At 39.3% G+C, this 25,479-nt stretch overlaps 1 protein-coding gene across 11 annotated transcripts in view; it reads left to right on the top strand.

Moving 5' to 3' along the window:
- The window catches only part of INPP4B (inositol polyphosphate-4-phosphatase type II B), a 554,905-nt gene that overhangs the window by 442,988 nt on the left and 86,438 nt on the right, over nucleotides 1-25,479 (top strand). For all 11 annotated transcript variants that reach the window (XM_039539756.1, XM_039539755.1, XM_039539753.1 and 8 more), the window contains 2 exons: nucleotides 8,350-8,462; nucleotides 18,994-19,148. In XM_039539756.1, the coding sequence (XP_039395690.1) occupies nucleotides 8,350-8,462; nucleotides 18,994-19,148 (268 nt within the window). The remainder of the gene's footprint in view (nucleotides 1-8,349; nucleotides 8,463-18,993; nucleotides 19,149-25,479) is intronic.

The following is a 25,479-nucleotide window of genomic DNA, read 5'->3' as shown; positions in this document are numbered from 1 at the left end:
GCAGCCTCTGGGCTAATAAATATTTCTTGCAGGAAGCATATAACACCTTTATTCTGTGATCTGCTTCTATTTTGTGTCCCGGAGTAATTTAAGATGTTATTTTTAACTATAGGGCATACAATGGGTTGGGTCCCAGTTACTCCAAAATTGCCTCTTACTGCATTTGGGATTGTCAGAGGCAGGTGGTATAACTCCCACATGGTTTCACTGCCAGGGGCTGAAGGCAAGGGGATTTCAATGAAGAGTCATCGAATAGTGGAATTTGCTTTCTGCCCTGGTTAGTCAATTTTATTCTGTTGACCTTCAAGTCAATCTGCAAGGCTGAAGTGTTCTCTGGCTTTTTTTCTAAGGGGCAGGGTGAGTATTGGGGTGAGATGATGGTAGGTGTCAGCTCTGTAGGGAACATGGTTGGATTTGGAGAGTTTATTATTCTTTCTGGACACAGAACTAATTCATCATGTTGCTTTATATTATTTATCTGTGCACTGAGTGTAGTGTTTCATTTGATTACCACTGAACAAAAGCAACTTCTAAGCGATATATATATATGATTATTAATATGTATATTTATACCACATGTGCGGTGGTGATATTCATGTGATAAATTGCAGAGCAATGTGGTAAACAGATAATCATAAGAGTCAGTCCCCAAGAAGCTTGCAATCTAAACAAAGTTATTTTTTGTGGTTTTCCTCTCTAAGCCTGTACAGTTGTTAGTACTAAAATGTTCTGCCTTTCCATTAAAGGATATAGTAAATAGTACCAAAACCATGTTCTTACAACTCTCTCTCTTTAAAAACATCTTTTTTTCTGAAAAAGGAGACAGTTGGAACACAGTATGATGTGGTATGATATAAAGGTTTTATCACTTTTTTACCACATTAAAGTTCAAGCTTCATGTCATCATCTTCAAGGGCCTTCACATATCTGCTTATCTCTACTTATCGTCTCACATCTCTTGTCACATTGCCCTATGCTCTGCCAGCCTCCACATGTCTGTGATGGTGTATATGAACCCTACGCTTCAACAGCCACAAAAAAAGGTAATGACAGAGCAATTATTCCCCCTCTGTGGCTAATTAATTGACTAGCAACAGCCTGGAAAAAAAGGCCAAAGCTCAGGCAGAAGTGGTGGCAACCAAAGAGGCTGGGAACTACCTTACAGAGGCTTCTCAGCACAAGTCTGACAAAGAGACACCTACGGAACAGACCTAGAAACCCAATAGGGAATGGGTTGAAACTTCCTAAGGCCCATATTGCCAGGCACTTGAGAAGAATCCAACACAGGGATTAAGGAGTAACCTTTATAGGCTTTGAAGGCCATGAGAACGGGGTCTGAAAGAATGAGCATACCCTTAATAGTCTCTTAGTTAGAGGTCAGGGAGTCGAGCTCCCTCACAACACCACTTCTTGCCTCTCCTACAACTCTCTACATGTTTTCTTTCATGCCATCCCTTAGACATGGAACATACTCCCTGATGTGGCCACTACCATCTCCTGCTTCAAATCTCTCAAGACTCACTTCTACCATGATGCCAAAATGAAATTGCTCACCTAACTATGGCTAGTCAGAAAGGTAGTCAGTAGGGTTTTTTATGTGATAATATATTTAATATCTTGGTCTGTTGCTTATCTTTTAGTCTGTGAGCTCTTCAGGACTGGGATTGTGTCTTCCTGCATATGTGGACCATGCTTAGCACATTGTGAGGGCTACCATAATAGAATAAATGTAAATTGTTACATGTTTGGGTTGATTAGCATAACTCAAAGGGCCTTTGCTATTCATGCAGCCGACAAAGTGGGTATTCACCCACGAAAGCTCATGCTCCATTACGTCTGTTAGTCTATAAGGTGCCACAGGATTCTTTGCTGCTTTTACAGATCCAGACTAACACGGTTACCCCTCTGATATTTGCTATTCAGGAGTACTAGAGACATCCCAAATTCATGCCAATAAACCTTCATACTACATGACACCACCATTTATTTCTTCTGTAGAGGTCATGATACTGAATAGAAAGTACACTAATAATCCTACACAGGTTGACTAATATGTTCAATCTGAGCTTCCCAGCAGTATACAGTTATTTTTGTATAATACCTGCTATTTTATAACTAGCTAATATATTCTTCTGTCTCACTTATGATGAGATGACAACAGCAATATAAACAGACAGACAAGCTGGTTTATTTTTTTTAAATGAAAGTTATTCACAACAGGTGACTTTCAGTGCTTAGCAGCATTTTTCACCGTCATCATTACTGCTACTTATGGTTATTTTCTCACTGTTTTTTGACAGGTTTGAGTCAGAGCTTTGTGGGTTCATGTGATGAATGTTATCAAGTGCACACTTTGCATTCACAACATAATTATACTCTGCATAGGCTAGTAGATTTTTTCTTGCCAGAATCTTTAACAGGCACTGGAATTAGTGGTGTTCAGGTTAGTCTTTTTTTTTTTTTTTCATCTTGAGAGCTAATCAGAAAATTATTTTCTTCTTTTGCTGCTGCTTTCTGACTTTGGTGTTTGAAATAGACATCGCTTTAATCTGCAAATGCGTGGAAACTTAAGTACTATGCAAGAGAGCCTCTCTTGCCTGAAGCAGCCAGAATTGTTGCATTAGCTGAAGAGTAGTCTCTTGCTAATGCATTTACTCACTACTTGCATGCAGCAATAACCTAAATAGGTGACAGGCTGAGAAACTCAGCTTTTCAAATGGCTGCATGAAGTGACTTTACCTCCGACACCATAACTCCTAATTTCTATTAAGTAGTCCTTCAGATTAGTGTGTATGTGTGTGAGCGTGCGTGCACACACACACATTGCTAAAACAGATCACCTACTACCTCCATTGGACCTAAATAACTAAAAGAAAAATTTTCATGCAAATGGCAACCCCTAGTTTTCATCACCTGGGTACCCACCTGTGAAGCTGACCCTGAGTGTTTGTTTATATGCCATGTTAGTAATTTAATAGGGATGGAAAATCTTCAATCTTTTTCTCTGTTTTCTGGTCTTACAGTTATTAATCTCCACAACAGAGACTTATGTTCTGGAAAGTTTTTCCTTCTTTTTTATTCTTCATCTTACATTACTTATTAAAGATTGGAGTTCTTGCAGTATTATTCTGGGCTACCCTGTGATGTGCATAATGTGCAATGGTTATCTCACACCAACCATTACTCCCCTGATTCCTATCTTCTATGCATATTCTATCACTGTCAACAAGTTCTTCCTCCTTTACCCATGTCAACAATCCCCCCAAATCTACCTCTACTCCATCTGCTATTTATAAAATGCTGCTGTCAGCTGTTTCATTCTGGGACTCATTCTGGTAATAATTTGTAACTGTTCTCCCATGTGTCTTCCTCCTTTCACCTCGTTTTTACTGTTGATGCTGTCTTTTCAGTCTCCTTGATCTTACCATAGTAATTGACACTGTGCCACTCCATCTTCCTGGACCACCTCCAGATCTATGCAGGCATCTCTGGTTCCCTTCAAGAACTATGCTTATCTAGCCTCACTGCACATGTCTGCTGATGTACCTGTCTTATTGCGGTTTCTCCATTTCTGGTGAGCCAAGAGCCCTTGCTCTATGGAGAGTCATAATGTTTTGTTCTTGTTCTTGTTCTTCTGGTCTTTTTTTATTTACCTTCTTCCTTCTCTGTTATTTTCTCTCCACCTTTTAACTATGTGTACCATAATGCTGATTGTCAACTGTATATATATCATTCAACATCTTTAATAGCTCACCTCCATCCACCCTCTCTGCTCTCTTGACTTGAGGCTTGTCTATAAAGGGAAGTTAGTGCGCAGCAAGATAAGGTGTGAATTTACAGCACACTAGCTACACTGCAGTTACTCCCTGTACGAGCACTTTTACTGCACACTTTGTGAGCTTTAGCTTAGTACGCTTTAAGGTGCAAGTGCTCAGCTGCACTCTAGGGCTTTCGCTGCACTGTAGCAGTGTCCACATGGTGAGTTACTGCATCACAAGCTGATGCACTGTAGATTCACATCCTGTCTTGCTGTGATGCAACTCACCATGAAGATAAGCCCAAAGTAAATGTTCAGCTTCATTTCAACAGCCTTCGGTTAAATGTCTTGCAGACAGACATCCCTCTCTTGACTAAGTGGAGCTTACTATTGACCATTATCTATTCTTCCACACCTCAAAATTGCCCAGGTATGCCATTGATTTGAGTCCCAGCCTGTTGTACTACTAATTCACCTCTTGTCTTCACTATTGGATTTCCCTGTGGCCTCCAAAAATCCCAGCTCTTCAGACTCCACCATTTCAAACGTGCTGTACAAAGACCCACATTACACAGTCACGGCCTGGCCCAGTCCTGCTCTCTGAAGAGATAGCACTCTGCTGTGAGAGGATCTGAGCACTGAATCCCACCTGCTGCTAGTCATCCTGGGACTGAGTTGTAACTGATCACTGTTCCTACCACTGTGCCACTAAGGCATGCTCACCACGGGTACCCACCCCCTTTTCCCTGAAACAGGTTTCTGTGAAGTGAGAGCCCATTCAAAGGCAAAGGCCCTGCTGGCAGGAACCCATTGTTCAAGCAGGTGAAAGCCATTCCCTACTGATTGTCCCTTGATTTGTCAGACCTTTCCAGGCTGAGTTTTCTTCCTGTGTGCCAAGTTCCTGCTACAAAGTGGATAGTCTAATTTACAATGACAGTTGCAATATTCTTAAAACCAAATGGAATTCGTAACTGGACATAAACATTTTTACCAAGCTGATGGCCCTTTCATTTCTGGATTCCTTTCAAATTTCTTTTTAAAAAGAAAAAGAACAAACTTTTCTACGTAGCTACTATAGCGCACATTATTAGTCTCTCTCTTGTCCCCACTCTCTGCTCATCTGGCCTCCTCTGTGTGCCTCTCTACCGTCTCACCACCTTTCGTTAGCAAACTTCTTCCTCCATAGTTCTTGCCATCTGGAGCAGCTATTCTGTACCTCTTTGCTTCATTGACTTTCCATCTTCTTTCAAACCACAGATGAAAACAGTTTTCACTTGCGCATTCATCTTCATTTCTCATTCCCTTTGACTCTCTACTCCTATTAAACCATACATAATAGTGAACTGTTTTGGGATAGTTTCCTACTGAAAATGCATACAAATAAAGTTCTATATAACCCTCTCGATTCAGCCAAAATACAGTTTGCATCCGAAGAAATGGGTATTCACCCACGAAAGCTCATGCTGCAAAACATCTGTTAGTCTATAAGGTGCCACAGGATTCTTTGCTGCTTCCAAAATACAGTACCACTTTTACAATATCCCAGAAGAGCTGAACATATGAAGGATATGAAAATGTAGCATACTTATTGAAAAGTAAATTTAATAAAACATACCCAAAGGTAACAATATATGGTGAGAATGATTGTTCACGACTCACCCTAAGAGGCTACTAGCATAAATGTAGATTAAGCTATGCCTCTGTTGTTTTAAATTGCCACTTTGATATGTGGGCAATAGCCACACCCATGTCAGGATGCTGTGGGATGATACGCTCCACCCTGAGAAGAGAGCTGCATGCAAAGCACTCTGGAGCCATATGAAAATCAAGAACCTCTGCTTTGGTGCCATATTATGTGTGCAGAGCATGCATTCTCCAAAGTACAACCCCTTTGATAGGATACAGTAATTCTAGGACATATTTCTTTATAATCCACAAAAATAATTTGACAGTTTAATACTGTTATATGATTTAAGGATTCACATCGAAGGCATGAGTTATTTTAGCAATACAGTTTATTAAAAGACTATTCCTGTACCCATGGTAAAATGCATGTATGCCCAAAATTAAGGATTTGCTAGGATGTATTTGAGAAAGACCATATTATGATGCACTTATATATTTTCTTAATGATAATATGATAAAGTTTCAAAATATCTATAAACTCCTTTCTGCATATTCACTGTATGTATTGTGATTGTGATAGACCCAGGCCAGTTGGGTACAGCAGAATAGCAGAACGCAGATATACTGGCCACTGGATTAACAGTTTTCTGTTCCCTGACTGACCAGAGAGGGGCTGCTCCAGGCTAATGAGAACACCTGACTCTAATTAAGCTGTAAAGAGTCAGGTGAGGCCATTCAGTTCATGTGACCACCTGACTCTAATTAAGGCCCTGCTGATACTATAAAAAGGGCTCACTCCAGTCAGGCAGGGGAGTCAGGGAGCCAGAGGAGAGGAAGTGCGGCTGAAGGGCTGGTTACTGAAGACACCCTAAAACATTGTTAAAGGAGCCCTAAGGTAAGGGTGAAGAAGGGAGAAGCAGGAGAGCTGTGGGGAAGTGGCCAAGGGAAATATAGCAACTCTGGCAGTGAAAGGTTGGCTGCCAACAACTGCTACCATTAGGGTCCCTGGGCTGGAACCCGGAGTAGAGGGCAGGCCCGGGTTCCCCCCAACCCACCACTACAGGAACAGCTCCTGGAAGGGGAAGTCAGGTCCCTGTCAGGACAGGAGGCTGAGCAGAAACTGTGGGAGTTCTCTCACCAACCTCCTTGCAGGTCTATAATGAAAAGGGCTCAGTAGACTGTAACCCTGGCCCTAGAGAGAGAAGGGCTGCGTGGAGGGACACAGTGAGCCACTGAGGCTAAGCATAAACCGCCTAGAAGCGCAGGACCCACAGGAGCAAGGTCAGAGCTCTGCCACAGTATGCTGTGTGTTTTTTCAAAAGTAGACACAATGTGCAGATAAGATAATATATATTTATATAGGCAGATAAGATAATCTTCAATAAAACAATTACAAAAATGAATTACAAAGCCAGCTTTTAAAGTGTTCTCTATTATTTCTTCTGTGTTCTTTTTGTAGTGCAATATTGCATGTGGGTCGGGCAATTCAGAGAGCTTTTTAACATATTTCTTTTTATGTATTTTTAAAATTACACCTCTACCCCGATATAACGTGACCTGATATAACACGAATTCAGATATAACATGGTAAAGCAGTGCTCTGCGGGGGGAGGGAGGAGGGGGCTGCGCACTCCAGAGGATCAAAGCAAGTTCAGTATAATGCGGTTTCACCTATAAGGCGGTAAGATTTTTTGGCTCCCGAGGACAGCGTTATATCGGGGTAGAGGTGTACTTCTCAACTACATATCATGAGTGAGAGAAACTATCACCTTCATTAGTGATAGAAAATAAAAGTCTGTAGATCAAACAGATATCATTCTGCCTGTGATCAGGTTAGGGGAATGGCTATTTGATCTGCATTGTAATATTCTTTTTAGTTTTCACTCTCTGATCTGGAAGTAAATCTTGGATCTCTCTATTTCAGAAGGATTTGGTTTTAGTAGTGGGGGGATCCCTCTGCCTGGTTTTACTGAGGTAAAATTACTCAATTTGCCAATTTGAAGGAAAGAAAGGCACCTGGATAGAATTGTTTTCATACCACTTACTGTGGGTCTAAGATATTGTTATGTTTTTTAAAATGTTAACAGTTGATAAATCACTTTTAGTTCATGTCTGTAAGAAGTAATCCAGAAAAATTGACTGCACTTGTCTCTAATAATTTTCACTACTAATTTGGAAAGAGGTAACATGGAAAAAAGTAATGTGCTATGTCTGTGCCCATGAAGCCCTAGAATAAATTAAAATGTCTAGTCCTGGATTGCTTAGTCACTTATATTTCCCATTGACTTGTTTTCAGTGGGAAATCTGGATATGCAAGGAATACACAACCAGACCCTCTCAGACAGTTCTCCATTCACTTCCAGAGCCTTTCTATGTTCTATTTTAAACTGACAACTAGAATCTAGAACTAAGGCCAAATCCTTCAAGGTGCTGAGTAGTTGGTAAGATGGAAGTTGAGGACTTTCAGCAGCTCTCAGAATATGACCTATAGAAAGTGAAGCCCTCTGTTTACAGGGAAAATATTTTTTTTTATTCATTAAATAGTTAGTTGCTACTTTCTATCAAAATCCTCCTGAATCCAAAATGAGACTCTAAGGTCTGATCTACACTAGGGGGAGATCGATCTAAGTTGCGCAACTTCAGCTACGTTATTCACGTAGCTGAAGTCAACGTACTTAGATCAACTTACTGTGGTGTCTTCATCGTGGTGAGTCAACTGCTGCCACTCCCCCCGTTGACTCTGCCTGTGCCTCTCACAAGCTGGAGTACAGGAGTCGACGGGAGAGTGCTCGGGTATCCATTTATCATGTCGTGTCTAGATGCGATAAGTCGATCCCTGCAGGATCGATTGCTGCCTGCTAATCCGGCTGGTAGTGGAGACATACCCTAAAGGTTGGAGTTTTTCTTTAGTGAGGAAATCTTTAAGTCAGCATAACCATTATCACTAACTGTTTATTTCTTTTCAGGCCTACCACATTTTCAAGAACAGAATGATCTAAAGAGATTACTAGAAAATCTCCATCAAAATATCCAGGCTAAAAAAAGAAAGAATGTAGAAATCATGTGGGTGGCTGCAACGGTAAGCTGCTTTGTTCCAAATACTTTCATATATGATGTACTAATTTCCCATTACTTGTTGATATGAGAGCTGCAAGGGAATTTTTAAGGATGCACTGAGAAAATGCAGCGATTTGGGTCATAGAAGTACCTACATATTTCTAGACCAGTGGTTTTCTATCATTTTCATCTGCTGAGCTATTGTAAAAAAGTGACCCTCTCATGGATCCGTCTCCCCTCCCAATACCTGAATCCTCTGCTTCTTGATTCTTAACATTTTTCATTATGTAGATCATCTAGCTCATCACAGATTCATGGCACAGAGAACTCATGGAGGAAGGGTGAGGTCCCAGAGGACTGGAGGAGGACAATCATAGTACCTATCTTTAAAAAGGGGAACAGATTGGACCCAGGGAATTATAGATACCTGGAAAGATGCTGGAACAAATTATTAAATAATCAGTTTGTAAGTACCTAGGGGATAATAGGGTTATAAGGAATAGCCAGCATGTATTTGTCAAAAACAAATCATGCCAAATCTAATTTCCTTGTTTGGCAGGGATTACTGGTCTAGTGGATAGAAGGGAAGTAATAGACTTTATATATTTTGATTTTAGCAAGACGCTTGATAGTCTCACATGACATTCTCATAAGCAAACTAGGGAAATGTGGCCTAGATAAAATTATTATAAGGTGGGTGCAAAACTTATTCAAAAAGTAGTTATCAAAGGGTCGTTATCAAACTGGCAGGGCATATCCAATGGGGTCACACAGGGATCTGGCATGCATCCAGTACTATTCAATTTTTCATTAATGACTTGTATAATGGACAGTATGCTCATAAAATTTGCAGATGACACCACGCTGGGAGGGGTTGCAAGCACTTTGGAGAACAGGATTAGAATTCAAAATGCCCTTGACAAATTAGGGAATTGGTCTGAAATCAGCGCATGCAAATGAACAACTACAAAGCAACTGGCTAGGTGGTAGTTCTTCTGAAAAGGATCTGGGGTTATAGTGGATCACAAATTGAATACGAGTCAACAATATGATGAAAAAGGCTTATCTTTCTGAGGTGTATTAACAGGAGTGTCATAGGTAAGACATGGGAGGCAATTGTCATGCTCTCCTCAGCACTGATGAGGACTCAGATCGACTACTGGAGAGAATAAAAAATGCTAAAATGTTTAGAAAACCTCACCTATGGGGAAAGGTTAAAAAAACTGGATTTGTTTAGTCTTGAGAAAAGATGGTGGGGGGGAACCTGATAAGTCTTCAGATATATTAAGGGCTGTTATAAAGAGGAAGGTGATCAATTGTTCCCCATGTTCACTGAAGGTAGGACAAGAAGTAATGGGCTTAATCTGCAGCAAGGGATATTTAGGTTAGATAGTAGGAAAAATTTTCAAACTATAAGTGTAGTTAAATTCTGGAGTAGGCTTCCAATGGAAGTTGTAGAATCCCCACTATTGGAGGGTTATAAGAACAGATTGGACAAACACCTGTCAGGAATAGTGTAGGTTTACTTGGACCTGTCTCAGCACAGGGTCCTGGACTTGATGATCTTTCGAGATCCCTTCCAGCTCTACATTTTTATGATTGTTTCATCATTAGTAAAGGCTCCTCCACAGGTCACGGTTCAAAAAAAAGTGGTCTAAGTTCAACCTCCTGCACTGCAAGAGAGCTATCCGAGTTTTCTGCAGCTTTCCACGTAGAAGTAGTATACATCTGAGACAACTGCTTATGGTGAAACTTACAAAGAACAGTTCATGGGACTTAATAAGACGCAGTCGGTTATGCACTTCTGGGAACCAGTCCTACACCTGGCTCTGCCTGGGCAGATTCCTGCACCCGTGCAGAGCCCTGCTGAAATCACTAGAGCTCTGTGTAAACACAGGCCTGTCCATGTGCTATATGTTACAGTATCAGGGCCTTGGTTAATAATACATGCCTGTAGGGATGTTAAATCATGTAAGATACTCCCCTCAGTAGCCAGTTACTGTTTTTACAGTGAATCTTTTTTCTAAATTTAAAATAAATCTATTATTGTTGCATACCAAATTTCAGTTTTTCATAAGTACGGTATCTTACTTTTATTCTCTAGAGTCTAACAAGCCTCGGGGCCGGTTGCAAAACATAATTACTTGGTTTAGCTCCAGTTGAATATTTCTGTACACAAACTCTATTGTTCATAGTTTTATGTAATGAAGGTACTTTAATTTGTAAATGAATAACTAGCTGCTACTGCTATAGGCACTCTACAAATCATCTTCATGTAAATTACACGTATGTCATTCCCATAGCTACTGTCACCAAGGCAGTTAGGCCTTCCAACGGCAGTGATTAAAACACCAATCAACTAGATATGGTATTTGAAGAAATACAAACTAAGGAAATACAAAGCAAAAAAGTAATTCAAACAAAAAAAACCATCTTCTAATGATAAAAAGAAATTCATAAATAAATAAAACATGCATATTTTTTGAAGATCTCTTGCAGCAGGGACATGAAATTTGGAAGGTGGCTTGTCCTGAGGTCAGACCGGGTCCTGGAGTCCTTTGCTGTCCCTGTGAAAATCTGTTCAGATTTCAATGAGTTAAAAGCTATCTGAAATCACTATTTGCAGTCCAAATTATGCTCCATAGAGTTTGATACAGGCTTGGTGTTTTTATTTTTAAAAAAAGCAAACATTCTGCCTGTACTGAGCCTGCTCCTCAACCTTACTGAGCCTCCTCACAGACTTCCTCGGTACTGAATATGCTTCCCAGAATCTCCATGCCTCATGCTGAAATAACCAAATACTGGTGTGATGTCTCCAATTTTCTTCCTTCCAGGTGATAACCCCACCAAACTCTGCCCAGTATTTGGGGAGTTAAATGAGGGAGAAGCCTTTTCTTCCTATAAAGCAGGGGTAGGCAAACTTTTTGGCCTGAGGGACACATTGACGTTGCGAAACTGTATGGAGGGCTGGATAGGGAAGGCTGTGCCCCCTATCCGCCCCTTCCCACCCTCCTCAGAACCCCTCTCCCCAGAACCATCCAACCTCCCCTGCTCCTTGTCACCTGACTGCCACCTCCTGGGACCTCTGCCCCTAACTGCCCCCCAGGACCACACCCCCTATCTATCCCTCCCTGCTTCCCGTCCCCTGATTGTTCTAACCCATGTCCACACCCCCTCCCCCAGACAGGTCCCCCAGGACTCCCACGTCTATCTAACCCCCCGCCATTCCCCGTCCCCTGACACCCCCCCAGAACCTCTGCCCCATCCAACCGCCCCCTGCTCCCTGTGCCCTGACTGCCCCAACCCCTATCCACACCCCTGCCCCCTGACAGTACCCCCAGGACTCCCACGCCTATCCAACCCCCCACCGTTCCCTGTCCCCTGACACCTCCTACCCCTTATCCAACCCCCTGCTCCCCACCCCCTTACCATACTGCTCAGAGCAGCAGGAGCTTGCAGCCCCACCGCCCGGCTGGAGCCAGCCACGCCACCCACGCTGCCTGACAGGAGTGGCAGACCAGAGAGCTGGCAGCGCAGCGTGCTGAGGCTGCGGGGGAGGGGCCGGGGGCTAGCCTCCCCAGCCGGGAGCTATGGGGCTGGGCAGGACGGTCCCACAGGCCAGATGTGGCCCGCAGGCCATAGTTTGTCCACCTCTGCTCTAAAGATAGTTTCTTATTGCTGCTCCCCTCTGTGTAATACCCAATGGTCCAAACTGTTTCCTCTCTATTCTAGCTGTTACTGGTGTCAGGTCTGTTAGCAATCTGTATACAAGAGAGGGGGGCCTCGTGAAGCAGCGGGGTCTCAAAAAGATTTTCCTTGAAAAAAACAGTTCTAAGGGACTAAAAGTCCACAGTGTTCTCTCTACCTTCAATTGCCTGTTGAGGAGAGGATGGAGATGGAGCCTCTGTTTCAAAAGGCCCTGTCTTTCCCAAATGATAACTCATTTTTATAGCTGTCAGCCAGCTATGTAGATTGGGGGTTGCTCAGTCCCCCTTCTCCCATTTAGGGAGAGACTGCCATGTATGACTGTCAAGGAGGAGAACAGCCCTACCACCAACATAATTTCCTTATATGTAACACATCTCTGAGGGAGGGTGCATGGTTGGGTGGCCATGGAGTATAGCTCCAAGGTTGCTGTCAAGAGGGTTCTCTTGCAGGATTTGACCTCACACTGTGTAGATTTTTGAAATCAGGGTGCTTAGTATTGGTATCCAAAGGGGTGTAATTTGTAACTTGGCAATATAAAGTTTGGATCCAGATTCTCTGCTTGTGTAAACAGGCACAATGCCATGGATTTCAATGGAGCTATGGAAGTTTACACCAGGAGAAAATTTGGCCTTTAGCACACACAGTAGTCTAAATGCAAGCCCTTTCTGTATATTTTCAAATACACGGCAAAGACATTTTACCTTTCATTAACGGTGGAAACAACAAGATTTCGATGACACACAAAGACTCTTTTTAGTAATAAGTTGTTGCCGTTTTATATATTGCTGATGCTATTTTGTAGTAAGGTAACAAATGTAACAATATGTATTACAATGTAAATCAACTCTGTGTAAAAAGGTAAGCCTTTTTCATATAGGAATTCTGCAATTATCTTACAATATTACTCTCAGAAGAAGTAAAAGATAAATCAGCATGGGACTCTAAAATAATCTACCAAGAGCAGGTCAGGATTTATTTTCACTTCATGTCTCCAGAGGTTTCTTTTGTCATCCATTCAGTGAATCTTTAAAATATTTTCATAGAGGAAAAAAAGTGTTTTGCTGCTTTACAACCACCTAAAATTTGGCCTTCACTAAAATATATAGCCCTTATACTACCCTATTTTAAATTAACCCCCTGGAATTGGCAAGTCTGGGGCTCTTGATGTTTATACCATAGTATGTTAGCATTGTTGTATTGGGAAGTCACAATTTCTTGCTGTAAAGAATTTATTAGATTATTGCAGTAAATATATTATTGTTCATTATAATGGGACTATATTTAATGTACATTTAAAGTCTACATTTGCCAACTGTTACCACAGACATTTCTTATTCTAAATATTGGGGGCAGAGGAAACTAGTTATCTCTGAGACCATTGCATGGCAAATGTTGGCAGATACTGTCAATATAAACGTGATCACTGTGTGAGTGGTGGGTGAAAGCCAAATTCTGCCCTCAGATACACTTATGTGTTTCCCATGAAGCCAGACTATGCTCTCACTTATATATAAACATAAAAATAATTACAATGGATAAGACTAGAGGTCTGTCTACTGCAGTATCCTTTCTCCAACATTGGTTAAACCCAGATGCTTCAGAGGAAAGTGCAAGAACCCCAATAATGCACAATTATGAAATAACCTGCTTATAGTGGAATTTTCTTCCTAACCCCAGTTAGCAATTGGCTTAGGTCCTGAAGTGTGAGAGATTTTATCTCTTATCCTAATATAACCGTGGATATTCTCAGTATCCATAGAAATGTCTAATCCCTTTTAGAATCCTGTTAAGGTCTTGGATTCAGTGATATCTTGTGTCACTGAATTCCATTATGTCTGTGAGTTCCATTAATTGTGTTGTGTAAAAAGTATTTCCTTTTATCAGTTTTAAATATATCCTCTTTCCATTTCACCAGATGTCCCCTTGATCTTATATTGTGAGAGAGGGTTAATAAGAGCATTTGATTTATTTTCCCTATACTGTTTGTTTTTAGATGTCTCAATCTCCTATTTAACCTAAACACAGTCCTAATTTTTTCAGTCTCTTTTCATCTGAAAGACTTTCCAAGCCTCTAATAATTTGTATGCCTTCTCTGTTCTGTTTGTGCAATATTTTTTGGGAGATGAGGTGAGCAAAACTGAGCACAGTATTCAAAGTGAAGAGAAACCATGTATTTATATATTTTAGTCTGAATAGTTTGTATCTTATTCTATATGCATTCAAACATTCAAGCATGCTGCTTTTTTTTTTTTTTTTTTTTTTTTTTTTTTTACACTGCTGGTGTGCATTGAGCAGATATTTTCTTTGAAGTTAGCTGTACTGAGGATTTACTCTACGACAAGGTTTTAGGTTGACCTAGGTTTTATCCTTAAATTAGAAACTAAGATTTTTTAAAAAATTTGTTTAACTTAACTGGTTGGATTTAATGTAGTCTTCTTATAAATAATAGATCAGCCTGCTTCCCTCACTGCTCATCTTCCACGCAAGACAAACTCCCCTGTGTTTATTCATTCCTTTGCTCTGCCTGAGATCCCCCTCGGCCCAAAACTGGCTCTCTCACTAGCCAGCTCTGTATTTATACTTTATGAGCACACATTTGGGATTTAATCCTTCCCACCCTTTATTGACAATCCATCATTTTAGCTTTCCCGATGACTCATGAACTTCAAACATTTGCTATGACTCATAGACTTCAAAAGAGTAGTGCAAAGAGATTAATTTTCCTAACTGCTTTTACAGCATTAAGTACGCTAACACTTTACTTCTTTCCCCCCCCAAAAAAAGCATTTCCACCAAAGCAAGAATGACATTCACAACACTGACACTCTATCTTCCCATCTCCTCCCCAAATATAAAAAATTAGGGCTGTTAACTCACGCGATTAACTCAAAAAAAATTAATCACAATTAAAAAAAAATAATCGTGATTAATCGCACTCTTAAACAATAGAATACCAAGTGAAATTTATTAAGTATTTTGGATGTTTTCTACATTTTCAAATATATTGCCTTCAATTACAATGCAGAATACAAAGTGTACAGTGCTCACTTTATATTTATTTTTATTACAAATATTTGCACTGTAAAAATGAAACAAAATAAATAGTATTTTTCATTACACCTCATACAAATACTGTAGTGCAAACTCTTTATTGTGAAAGTACAACTTACAAATGTGAGGGGTTTGTTACATAACTACACTCAAAAATAAAACTTTAGAGCCTACAAGTCCACTCAGTCCTACTTCTTGTTCAGCCAATCGCTCAGACAAATAAGTTTGTTTACATTTGCAGGCAATAATGCTGCCCACTTCTTGTTTATAATATCATCTGAAAGTGAGAGCAGGCGTCTGGGGCCCCCTTAGCCCAGGATCCTGCAGCCCCTAAAGCCCCTGCATTTCAGGTGGCCCTGCCTGCCAGGGAGGGAGGGGCAGCTCCCAGAATTGTGGCCATGGGGGGGCAGTGCTGTGCTGCACAGAGCCACCTGCATACCCCCTTCACCAAACAGGATCTGCCCCAGGTAAGTGCTCTTCACCTCCTGCCTGCCCCAGCCCTGATCCTCCTCCTGCACGCCCACCCTGAGTGCCCTCTCGCAGCCTAACTCCCTTTTAGACCCTGCACCCCACCCTGAGCACCCTTCCGCACCCTAACTCCCTTCCAGACCCTGGACCCCCAGCCCTGAGCCCCAGTGGTAAGCCAGGGGCACCTCCCCACCACAGTACACTACTCTACAGTATATAATGCCTTTTGTATGCCCCCAAAAAATTTCCTTGGAACCTAACCCCCTGCATTTACATTAAATCTTATGGGAAAATTGGATTCATTTCACATCATTTCACTTAAATTTGCATTTTTCAGGAACACAACTACAACGTTAAGTGAGGTTTTACTGTATAAGGTGAATTGAAAAATGTTATATCTTTTGTTTTTTACAGTGCAAATATTTGTAATAAAAATAAATATAAGGTGAGTGCTGTGTTGTAATTGTAATTAATATATTTGAAAATATAGAAAACATCCAAAAATATTTAAATAGATGGTATTTTTATTGTTTAACAGCGCGATTAATCACGATTAATATTTTTAATTGCTTGACATCCCTAACAAAAATAAATCATCCAACCTAACCCACCCCCCTGCAATAAAGCATAGGTTTCAACCCCAAAAGGGAAGAAAGCCAAAAAGCCACTATGAACTTTGCTATTGATTTTACGTGGGCGATGCTCAGATACTACAGTGATGGGTGACAATATAAAACGCTAAGGTAATATAAGAGTCTCCTTCAACTGCTGTCTAGTAGTAAATAGTTGTGTGGCTTATATCCTCTCGTATTGGCTGGTCCACTTAGAGGTTAATAATTGCTCATTTAGTTCAAGTGGTAGAGGTCTGTATTTGAAGGTCAAGGGTTCATATTCTACTGATGATCCTTTGGTACTGCTAATGTTGGGAGCTTGTTACATTTTCACATGGTGGAATTTTTCCTCTGGATTTCTGTTTTTAAAAATTGGTTTTCTTAATTCACAGAGGAAGAAATCATCCTTAAACAAGTGTTAGAATTAGAAACTAGGATAATTTGTCAGTTTTTGTCATGACAAGAAATATGTTCCATATTTCAGTCTTTTTCACATATTTTCATTGTGTATACCTTGGACACTTTGAAGGTTGAAAAATATGAATGGCTTTATAAGTTTGGTTTCCATACAGGGTCAGAATCCTGAAAACCATTACCATCAAAATCCTAGGTACCCGGTATCTCCTCACCATATCACTTCATTCATATATTAAGCATTCATACACCTGAACTATAAATGAAATAGGTGGACATCACAGAGAGTGGGAAAAGACAGTAAAAGCCTTTTTCCTTGTAACTTTTACCAATAATGGAAATCCATTTCACCACAATTACTTCCTCTTCTGAATATAAAGAAGTACTACAGTATCTCGGATTCCACAGGTTGGTAATTGGTAAGTTTAGTCATATCAATGACTACAGTTATTCATACTTAAGAGTAAGGACAATATACATTTTGTAGGGCTTGGTGGTTTTTTTAGCTATTAAATCTTCCTTAGCCCTTTCCCTAGCCCTGTTCTATTTCAAATCCCTTCCCCTTCAACACCTGTTCTGTCAAATCCTGGCCTCTTTGCAGTTTCATATTTTAATTTAAAAAGCTTAATCAGAATCTCTTTAATGATCCTACAGAAAAATTTTAAACAAAAACTGACACAGCCCAGGGCACCGATGCAAAATTGATAACGGAAGGGTCAGGAATACACATGCTTAAAAGCGCAGCCTGGTCAGTGTCACGTTCAGTAGCAGCACCCCTGATTGTTGAGCCACATTCAATTTCTAATTTTACTTCAAAAAATAAACCTGAAAGTATTAGATGGTGCTTCTGTGACCTCCAAGTCAGTCTGTGCTGCCCTTCACAAAATATATTTGTATTCTAATTGTATCCTCTCAGATCTTTCATCTATATTCAGCTACTTTGACCAGGGATCCTTTTCCTTGTCTGACACATAACCGGTTGTAAAAAGTGGCACACAACTAATAGTACTATACACATTACGGTTAATAGCAATCAAACAGAAAACAAGACTTAAAAATGAAATATACAACAAAAAAGGAATCCTAAGACGCTCCAAATTGTGTTTTATGAGGCTTTTAATACACACTTCAAATGGCTGAAGGCACAAGGCCAGAGAATTGTTGCGTTAAATGTGCTGGAGTTATGTACTTATTATTGTAGCCTTCAATATTTCAAAAATGCTCCGTAATCTCAAACACTGACCAGCTGCAATCACTTGCCAGCCACAGTGTCTGAGGGCACACATTGCCCTGCTAAAATCCATTACATAGCTGCCTCATTTTTCCCAAGATGGCAGATATTTATAGACCTGCTGTGCTAATGAAGGGCTTTAAGATCTGGTTTTTAAGATGATGAAATTGGCTAAAATAGAGGCTGCAACCTCGCCTGTACTATTTACACAGACATGTCTAATAAACATGGATTCCATGGTCCGTCCTCAGGGCCCCAGTCTGCGAAGGTCTGGCACAAGCACCCTCTCCACAACATACACTGGTTATAAAAACTCCTCTGTAGCCTTGTCTGCATTGGGAAAATACATCATTAGACATTGTGTTCATTAACACGTTTTAACTAGCATGTGAAACATGATTTTCTTCTTAGTGTAGACAACAACAGTCATGTTGATAAAAGTGCATTAGTGAGTCATTGTTAACCTTAGGAATGGATCCTAGGATTAATCATGACCAGCTAACACATTTTTAAACATGACTTGTCCCTGCCTACACAAAGAACAAAAGCATATGTAACATTGTGTTAGTTAAAACATGTTTGTTAATACATTTTCTAACATGATACATCTTTCTGGACAAGTCCTGTGGGTCAGTTCTAAGAGCCTCCTCAGTGCAACCCCACCGTGGAGGTTAAATGGTGCAGAGGACCTTGTGTATGTCCTCCAGACCAGAATGAATTTCCTTCTTAGAAATGAAGCTTATCTGAAATACTTCTAATGTTAATTTGGTGTTTGGAAGTATAGGTGAACATTAATTACAGTAGTACATGTGACATTAAAAGAAAATAGCTTTCTTTATTCGCTCCTTTTCCAGTTTGTCTGATGATCATTGACTAAACTTCTTAGGATCACATGGCAGAAGCATAATGATTGAATTCTATTTGAGTTGGGTTAGTTTTAACCGGAAAAAAAAAAAGTTAAGCCTCAGTGTAAATTCTCTATAACTATAAAATATGTGAGTTCATTTTATGCTATCCTTTACAGTGGATAGGATGCACAACAGGAATAATTTCATTTGTCTGTTTTATAGATTTGCCGCAAGCTAAATGGAATCCGTTTCACCTGTTGCAAAAGTGCCAAAGACAGAACGTCCATGTCGGTGACACTAGAACAGTGCTCAATCTTGAGAGACGAACATCAACTGCATAAGGACTTCTTTATCCGGGCACTGGATTGTATGAGAAGGTATATATCTGGTTTTAGTTTTCTGGTTTGTTTTTCTGCTACTTGTGTTGCAAAAACATGCATGTACTATATCGCCTTAGTACTGGCCAGTAGTGAATGTGTTACAGGCCAAAACTTGCTTTATTGATAAATAAGGACTGCAGGATTTGGATCTAGTTAATTAGTAGTTCATTTTTAATGCTTTTTCATAGGCTTTCATAAGACACACAATTTTAGCAACATGTCTGTACCCTATAAAAAAGAAAATTTTATTTACTCTCTTAACTTTCAAGCAGTTAAATTCTTATTAAAACATTTAAATAAAATGGAGCTAGACAAATATTACTAAATCAGAATTAAACATTTGTTGTAGTTGGTAATTCTCATTAGCTCATGTTATCCAAGATAAAAAAGGATGACAAAGCAAGTTTGGACTGGTGTTGGTTATATTTAATTAAATCATCATTTAAAAAAAACACAAAAACTTTACATTGCATTGTTAAGTATAGCTATGCAACCATTAAGAGAGAAGTAATTAAGAATGTGTAATTAGGAGATGTGATAGGGTTTTGAATATCTACATGTTAATCATAGGAAATAATTTCAAGTAGATAAGTTTAGATTATAAAGTGAATATGACCCTTACATTGTGTTATCTGTTAGTCCTAGAAGAACTAATATTTCATAGGTAATTATTTTTATGGATACTGAATAGTATGCAAAGGATTTGTAAAATACAAACATTTTGCATCTAAGCTGTGTAACAAATATTTAACAAAAATCCCTGCAAGACCATAAATTTCAAGGCAGCCTCCTAAGAGGTAATAAATTGTATGTCCTCAACTCCACTGCCATATATGATTAGAATTTCTTTCCTAATTTGTTTAAATTGGGTTTGTACAACTCATACCTAAGTTAAATGTTGTTTTAAAGTTTTAGTAGAGTAATGATCCAAACAGATATATTTCATATCCTGATGCTAGAAGTTGTGTTTATGGATTAATTTCAAAAGCAGTTAAATCTAAAGTGATCACACTTAGGAGTGCTTTTGCAATATATCCTTCAGCAGGGACACATATTATTTAAAAAGAAATAAGTTAATTGCTAGAAAGAATGATTCAGCAAAGCACTGTGAGGATTCAGAGTATAGCCCACTTGCAAGTTGCTCATTTACTGTGGTGATGTACTAAAGTACCATTTCATATATATCATTAGCTCCCCTAAATCCTTTGACCACTGTAGTGTTTCAGCTGGTGGGTGACACTTGCATGCACTATCTTTCATATCTTCATGTTTTACCACTAATGAGCAATTCCTGAGTTTTCTACATTAAACGCTCTTTCTGTTGGCATTTCAACTGTTCTGTTTTTCTTTGGTAAGCTATCAATAAATGTGAGTGTTTGAAAGCTACTATAAATGGCTGGACATAAGGATCTCAACTATATAAAATAAATTCTTATGAAGATTAAGACTCAAAGAGGGAATGGAAAAATTCAGCCATTAGAAATTCTCTAAATAGGACCTTGTATATTGTACAGACTAACTTGTTTGTACAGAAGTACTGTCGGTTTTTGCAGACTAAACACTCCTTATACTGGGACTCGTAGTGTCTAATGTCAAAATGAAATGAGCAATGCATCAATAAGGATTTGCAGATGGTACTAAAATTGGAGTTAGATAACAGCAGAAAATTCAAATAGACCTGGAGAACATTTAGAGTACTGGGCAATTAATAAAAATATAACATTAATATAGTAAGATGCAAAGTTAAAATGTAGGCCCCAATTCAGGAAAGCATCTCTATTCAGGAAGGGCATTTAAACACCTGCTGAACTTTAAATGCATGCTTAAAGTTCATTTTCTTAAGTGCTTCCTTGGATCTGGATGTTAGAGAAGAACACTACTAAACAATAATAAAAAATGGAAGCATGCTGAACAAATGGCATAGCAATGCAGAAGACTATTTAGGATGGTAGTGTAATGCATTGGCTTAGTGTGTGTGTGATCATGTGTCTCCTTAATGACTGGCACCAGTGACTATAACAGCCTGCTGCTTATTGATAGCTAATGGAGTTATTCCTTTAGCTCAGGTGATAGGTTGTGCAGTTGCATCCTTGTGCTTCTAGTGCTGAATGTTCTAGGTTTGATCATCTCAGATGTTCATGGTGTCATGCATCCACCATAGTTTCTTACAACATGAAATATTAATTTGCAGTATGAAATATAATAAAAAGGCAAATATTATTGCACACTGTTATATAAAAGAATTGCATGTAAAACCAAGAGCTAATAATCCCTCTCCATTCAGTGGAACCAGCTGAGTTTTATTGGGTTTACACTGGTGTAAATGAGAACTGAATATGTCCCACTATTAATAAAACCTCATTTTGAAATGCTGAGGGGAATTTTGCTTTCATTTATAATGATGTAAATATAGAAAGGAGAGCAAACCCACAGTGTTCCCCATGGAGGAATCTAATGGCCTTCTAACAAAAGCTTACTTATTCATTTGAGGGGACTTGGCAGCTATGCTTTTGAGGTTTGTCTAAATAAGGTTAATGGGCTTGACACTAGTGTGACACTAATGTATTTATCCTTTCTATGTGATTAGTACTGTAAGATGTTGTTGTAAAAGGTTATGCTGTGCATTTCTGAATGCTTTATTGTCTAGATGCAGAAGCTTTTAAAATGGTTTCTGCATCTGAAGATAACATTTTATTTTATGAGTAAAGAGAGACACATCAGTGCATTTCTTAATTTATACAGTTTAGACAATTTTACTCTGATGAATCCTCAGTAGATCACTTTGTTAAGCGCCATGTCAGTCTGGCATTTTTGCAATGATTGCCATGAGACACTTGTAAAGTCTTTGAAAAGAAACAGTAGACAAGAAGAAACAGATCTTGACATAAAAAAACGAATAGGCTGGATTGAACTTTGAAAGGCTACTTTTAAGAGTTAACAGTAGGAGATATATAATGGTGTGAAAGCATTTGATTTGTAAAAGTAAATTGAGATTTGGGAGCAGCCTTTATCAGAAACTGTGATTTTGAGGTGCTAAAATCACAAGAAAACTTGGTGGCTTTCATGCCACCTTCTCGCGTGCCTATTCTGGCATAGCTCCGATTGCTATTATAGAGAGGAGGGACATGTTCATGGCCCCATTCTGGCTTTGCTCCTTTGGAAAGTTTTATGGTAATGCTAGACTCCATTAATGCTTGTGCCCACTCCATCTCCTTGCAGGGCTAAGCACAATCTGGCATCCATCAAGGGCTACCTCTCACATTTAAATTATAGTTTAGTTTTTTGTTTACGCTATGCAACATTGTTCTGCAAATTCTGCAAATAGCTTTTATACTATGAAAAATAAGAGACTTGAACTGATACACCAGATGTTTATCGCTTGTAAAACCTAGTGCATTAAAGATTGGTTTACTAACTCTCCTTTCAATTTAGGAAAGATGGTGCAAATTGACTACAGGAATTCAGCAGAGTCCTGTGGCACCTTATAGACTAACAGACGTTTTGGAGCATGAGCTTTCGTGGGTGAATACCCACTTCATCGGATGCATGTAGTGGAAATTTCCAGGGGCAGGTATATATATGCAAGCAAGAAGCAGGCTAGAGATAACGAGGTTAGATCAATCAGGGAGGATGAGGCCCTCTTCTAGCAGCTGAAGTGTGAAAACCAAGGGAGGAGAAACTGGTTCTATAGTTGGCAAGCCATTCACAGTCTTTGTTTAATCCTGAGCTGATGGTGTCAAATTTGCAGATGAACTGAAGCTCAGCAGTTTCTCTTTGAAGTCTGGCCATCCTTAAGGTGGCCATCCTGCGGCAAAAAAACTTCAGGACCAACTACAAAACCAGTTTCTCCTCCCTTGGTTTTCACACCTCAGCTGCTAGAAGAGGGCCTCATCCTCCCTGATTGACTAACCTCGTTATCACCCACGAAAGCTCATGCTCCAAAACGTCTGTTAGTCTATAAGGTGCCACAGGACTCTCTGCTGCTTTTACAGATCCAGACTAACACGGCTACCCCTCTGACACAGGAATTCAGACTTTTGTGCTATCAATACCCAGTGCAGCATTTTTTTGTCTTGGTGTATCTCAAGTCATTAAATTGTTGCAATTGAAATGAAAATCCAAATAGGAGTGTCTGTATATTTAATAAATACTATTGTATATGTGATATTCTATCCTTGATTTGTGCATGTGATTCCTATTGATCTTAGTGAAAGTAGTGTGTATATTGTGGGGCAAATACAATAAGTATATTCTTCCCTGTGCATCAAGTGGTCTGATTTCACATATTACTGAAATCACACTTCTGATTTCTCAATTACCTTTTTTCAAATGATGTGATCTGGTTTTCTTATCTCCCATTCTCCAGTGGGTGGAGGTCTCCTGCCATCTTGAATTCTCTCCTTGTGGTATAGAGTTAAAGGGACAAACAGATTTAACATAATTAATTGCAGGTACCTCTCTGTGATTCTTTTCATTTTCCTTGGGTGGAGCTGGACCCTGGAAAGCAGCAAAAGTTGGAAGCAGTTTTTTAGAACTGCATTTTCTTTCTGGCCTATTAAAAGTTGCTTTTCAATGAGTTGGTCCATATCCATTTTGAAAGTCTTGAATAGTAAATAACCAGAGAATCCTTTACTTTCAGAATTTCTTCAGTAAAGCTTAGAAATAAAATATAAATGTGACAAATCCACTCACTTCAGTAAAGCCTCAGGGCTGTCAACCCCATCATCATTCTTAACAGGCAGCAGTACCTGTCAGATGTTTGAGCCAGTGAACACATTTGATTCAATGAAGGATTTGTTGTTTTCACTTGGCACCCCAACTGAAAATATTTCAGATAAATTGTCTATCTTCAAAAAGCTGATTGAAACACACAGTGAATGGTCTCAGCAACAAGGTATGGCTGTTTTACGGCCCAGTTCTGCAGCAAATGGCTCTTTTCAGAGAGCTCTTGAACAGCATCATTGCACAGAGATCATTGACAAAATAAATTCATTAAAAATGTTTAAGTTCTGGGATAAGACTCCTTACTTATGTTTTGTAGAGGAAATGACAGTTGCAATATCTCTTTCCTATCACCTAGATACAGGGATGGGTTAAAGCAGAATCCATAGGTCCAGACTGAGAGGGACCCTGGACCTAAAAAGGTAGCCCATGACCAGACAGCATTGTGATTGCCACGTAGACGCAGAAGCAGTTTTGTTGTCTTGGTGCAACTATTAACAGGAGAGAGGTACTGATCACAGAACGAAAAATCAGTGGTAGCTTGCGTAGACGTGATTATGACTTGATCACATCTATAATGTGAAAACAAATTAAGTCCAGATCAGTTATACATACTTGGTGCTTTAAAGGGGCCAGTTTCACAAAGCAGAAAACAATTGAGCCAGAAAAGCTGGGAGGAAGAATTTACTAGAAAAGTGTGAAAGATAATTGGGAATTGTTTATCAAAACTGTACTCAATTTCCAAAAAGTCACAATCCCACGATTGTGGAAGAAGGCTGAATTGATTAGAAAACTGACCTGGTTTAGAGGGGAAGTGAAGGCAGCTATAAAATTATATATATTTCCCTTTAGCATCCCATTACTTTCCTTTACTATCAACTTTCTCTTTTTTTCTGTTCTATATAGAACATTTAAAAAATCAGAAGCTAGGAATTGTAGAAAATTGTTAAAGAAAGCAAAGGGACACAAAGAGAAATCTATAGCCAGCAGAGCTAATAATGAGTTTAAGTATATTAGGAAGAAAAAGAATCCTAACATTGATATTAGTCCATCACTAGATGAATGGTAAAATTATCAATAATAAGTAAGAAGAAGCAAAAGTATTCAATGAATATTTCTGTTCTGAATGGGGGCAGGGGAAAGAACAGATGTTGTAGTCATATCATATGATGGTCATATTATCCATTTCACTAGTATATCAGAAGGATGTTAAATAGGAGTTAATAAAGTTAGACGTTTTTAATCAGTAGGTCCATATTACTTGCACCCAAGTTTTAAAAGAGCTGGCTAAAGAGCTTCCTGGACCACTACTGCTGATTTCCTATAAGTCTTGGAACACTTACAGGGGAAGTTCCAGGAGACTGGAGGAAAGCTAATATTGTATGAATATATAAAAAGGGTAAACAGGATGACCTGGGTAATTATAGGCCTGTCAGTCTGACATCAATCCCAGGGAAGATAATGGAGCAGCTGATATGGAACTTTGTTAATAAAGAACCGAAGGAGGGTAATATAATTAATGCCAATCAACATGGATCTATGAAAAATAGATCCTGTCAAACTAACTTGATATCTAGTTTTGATGAGATTAGTAGTTTGGTTGTTA

Source organism: Mauremys reevesii, linkage group 5 (genome assembly GCF_016161935.1).
Source record: "Mauremys reevesii isolate NIE-2019 linkage group 5, ASM1616193v1, whole genome shotgun sequence".
In the NCBI taxonomy this organism is placed as follows: domain Eukaryota; kingdom Metazoa; phylum Chordata; order Testudines; family Geoemydidae; genus Mauremys; species Mauremys reevesii.
The sequence above is the reverse complement of the archived record's forward strand: the minus strand, read 5'-3'. Positions and strand labels throughout refer to the sequence as shown.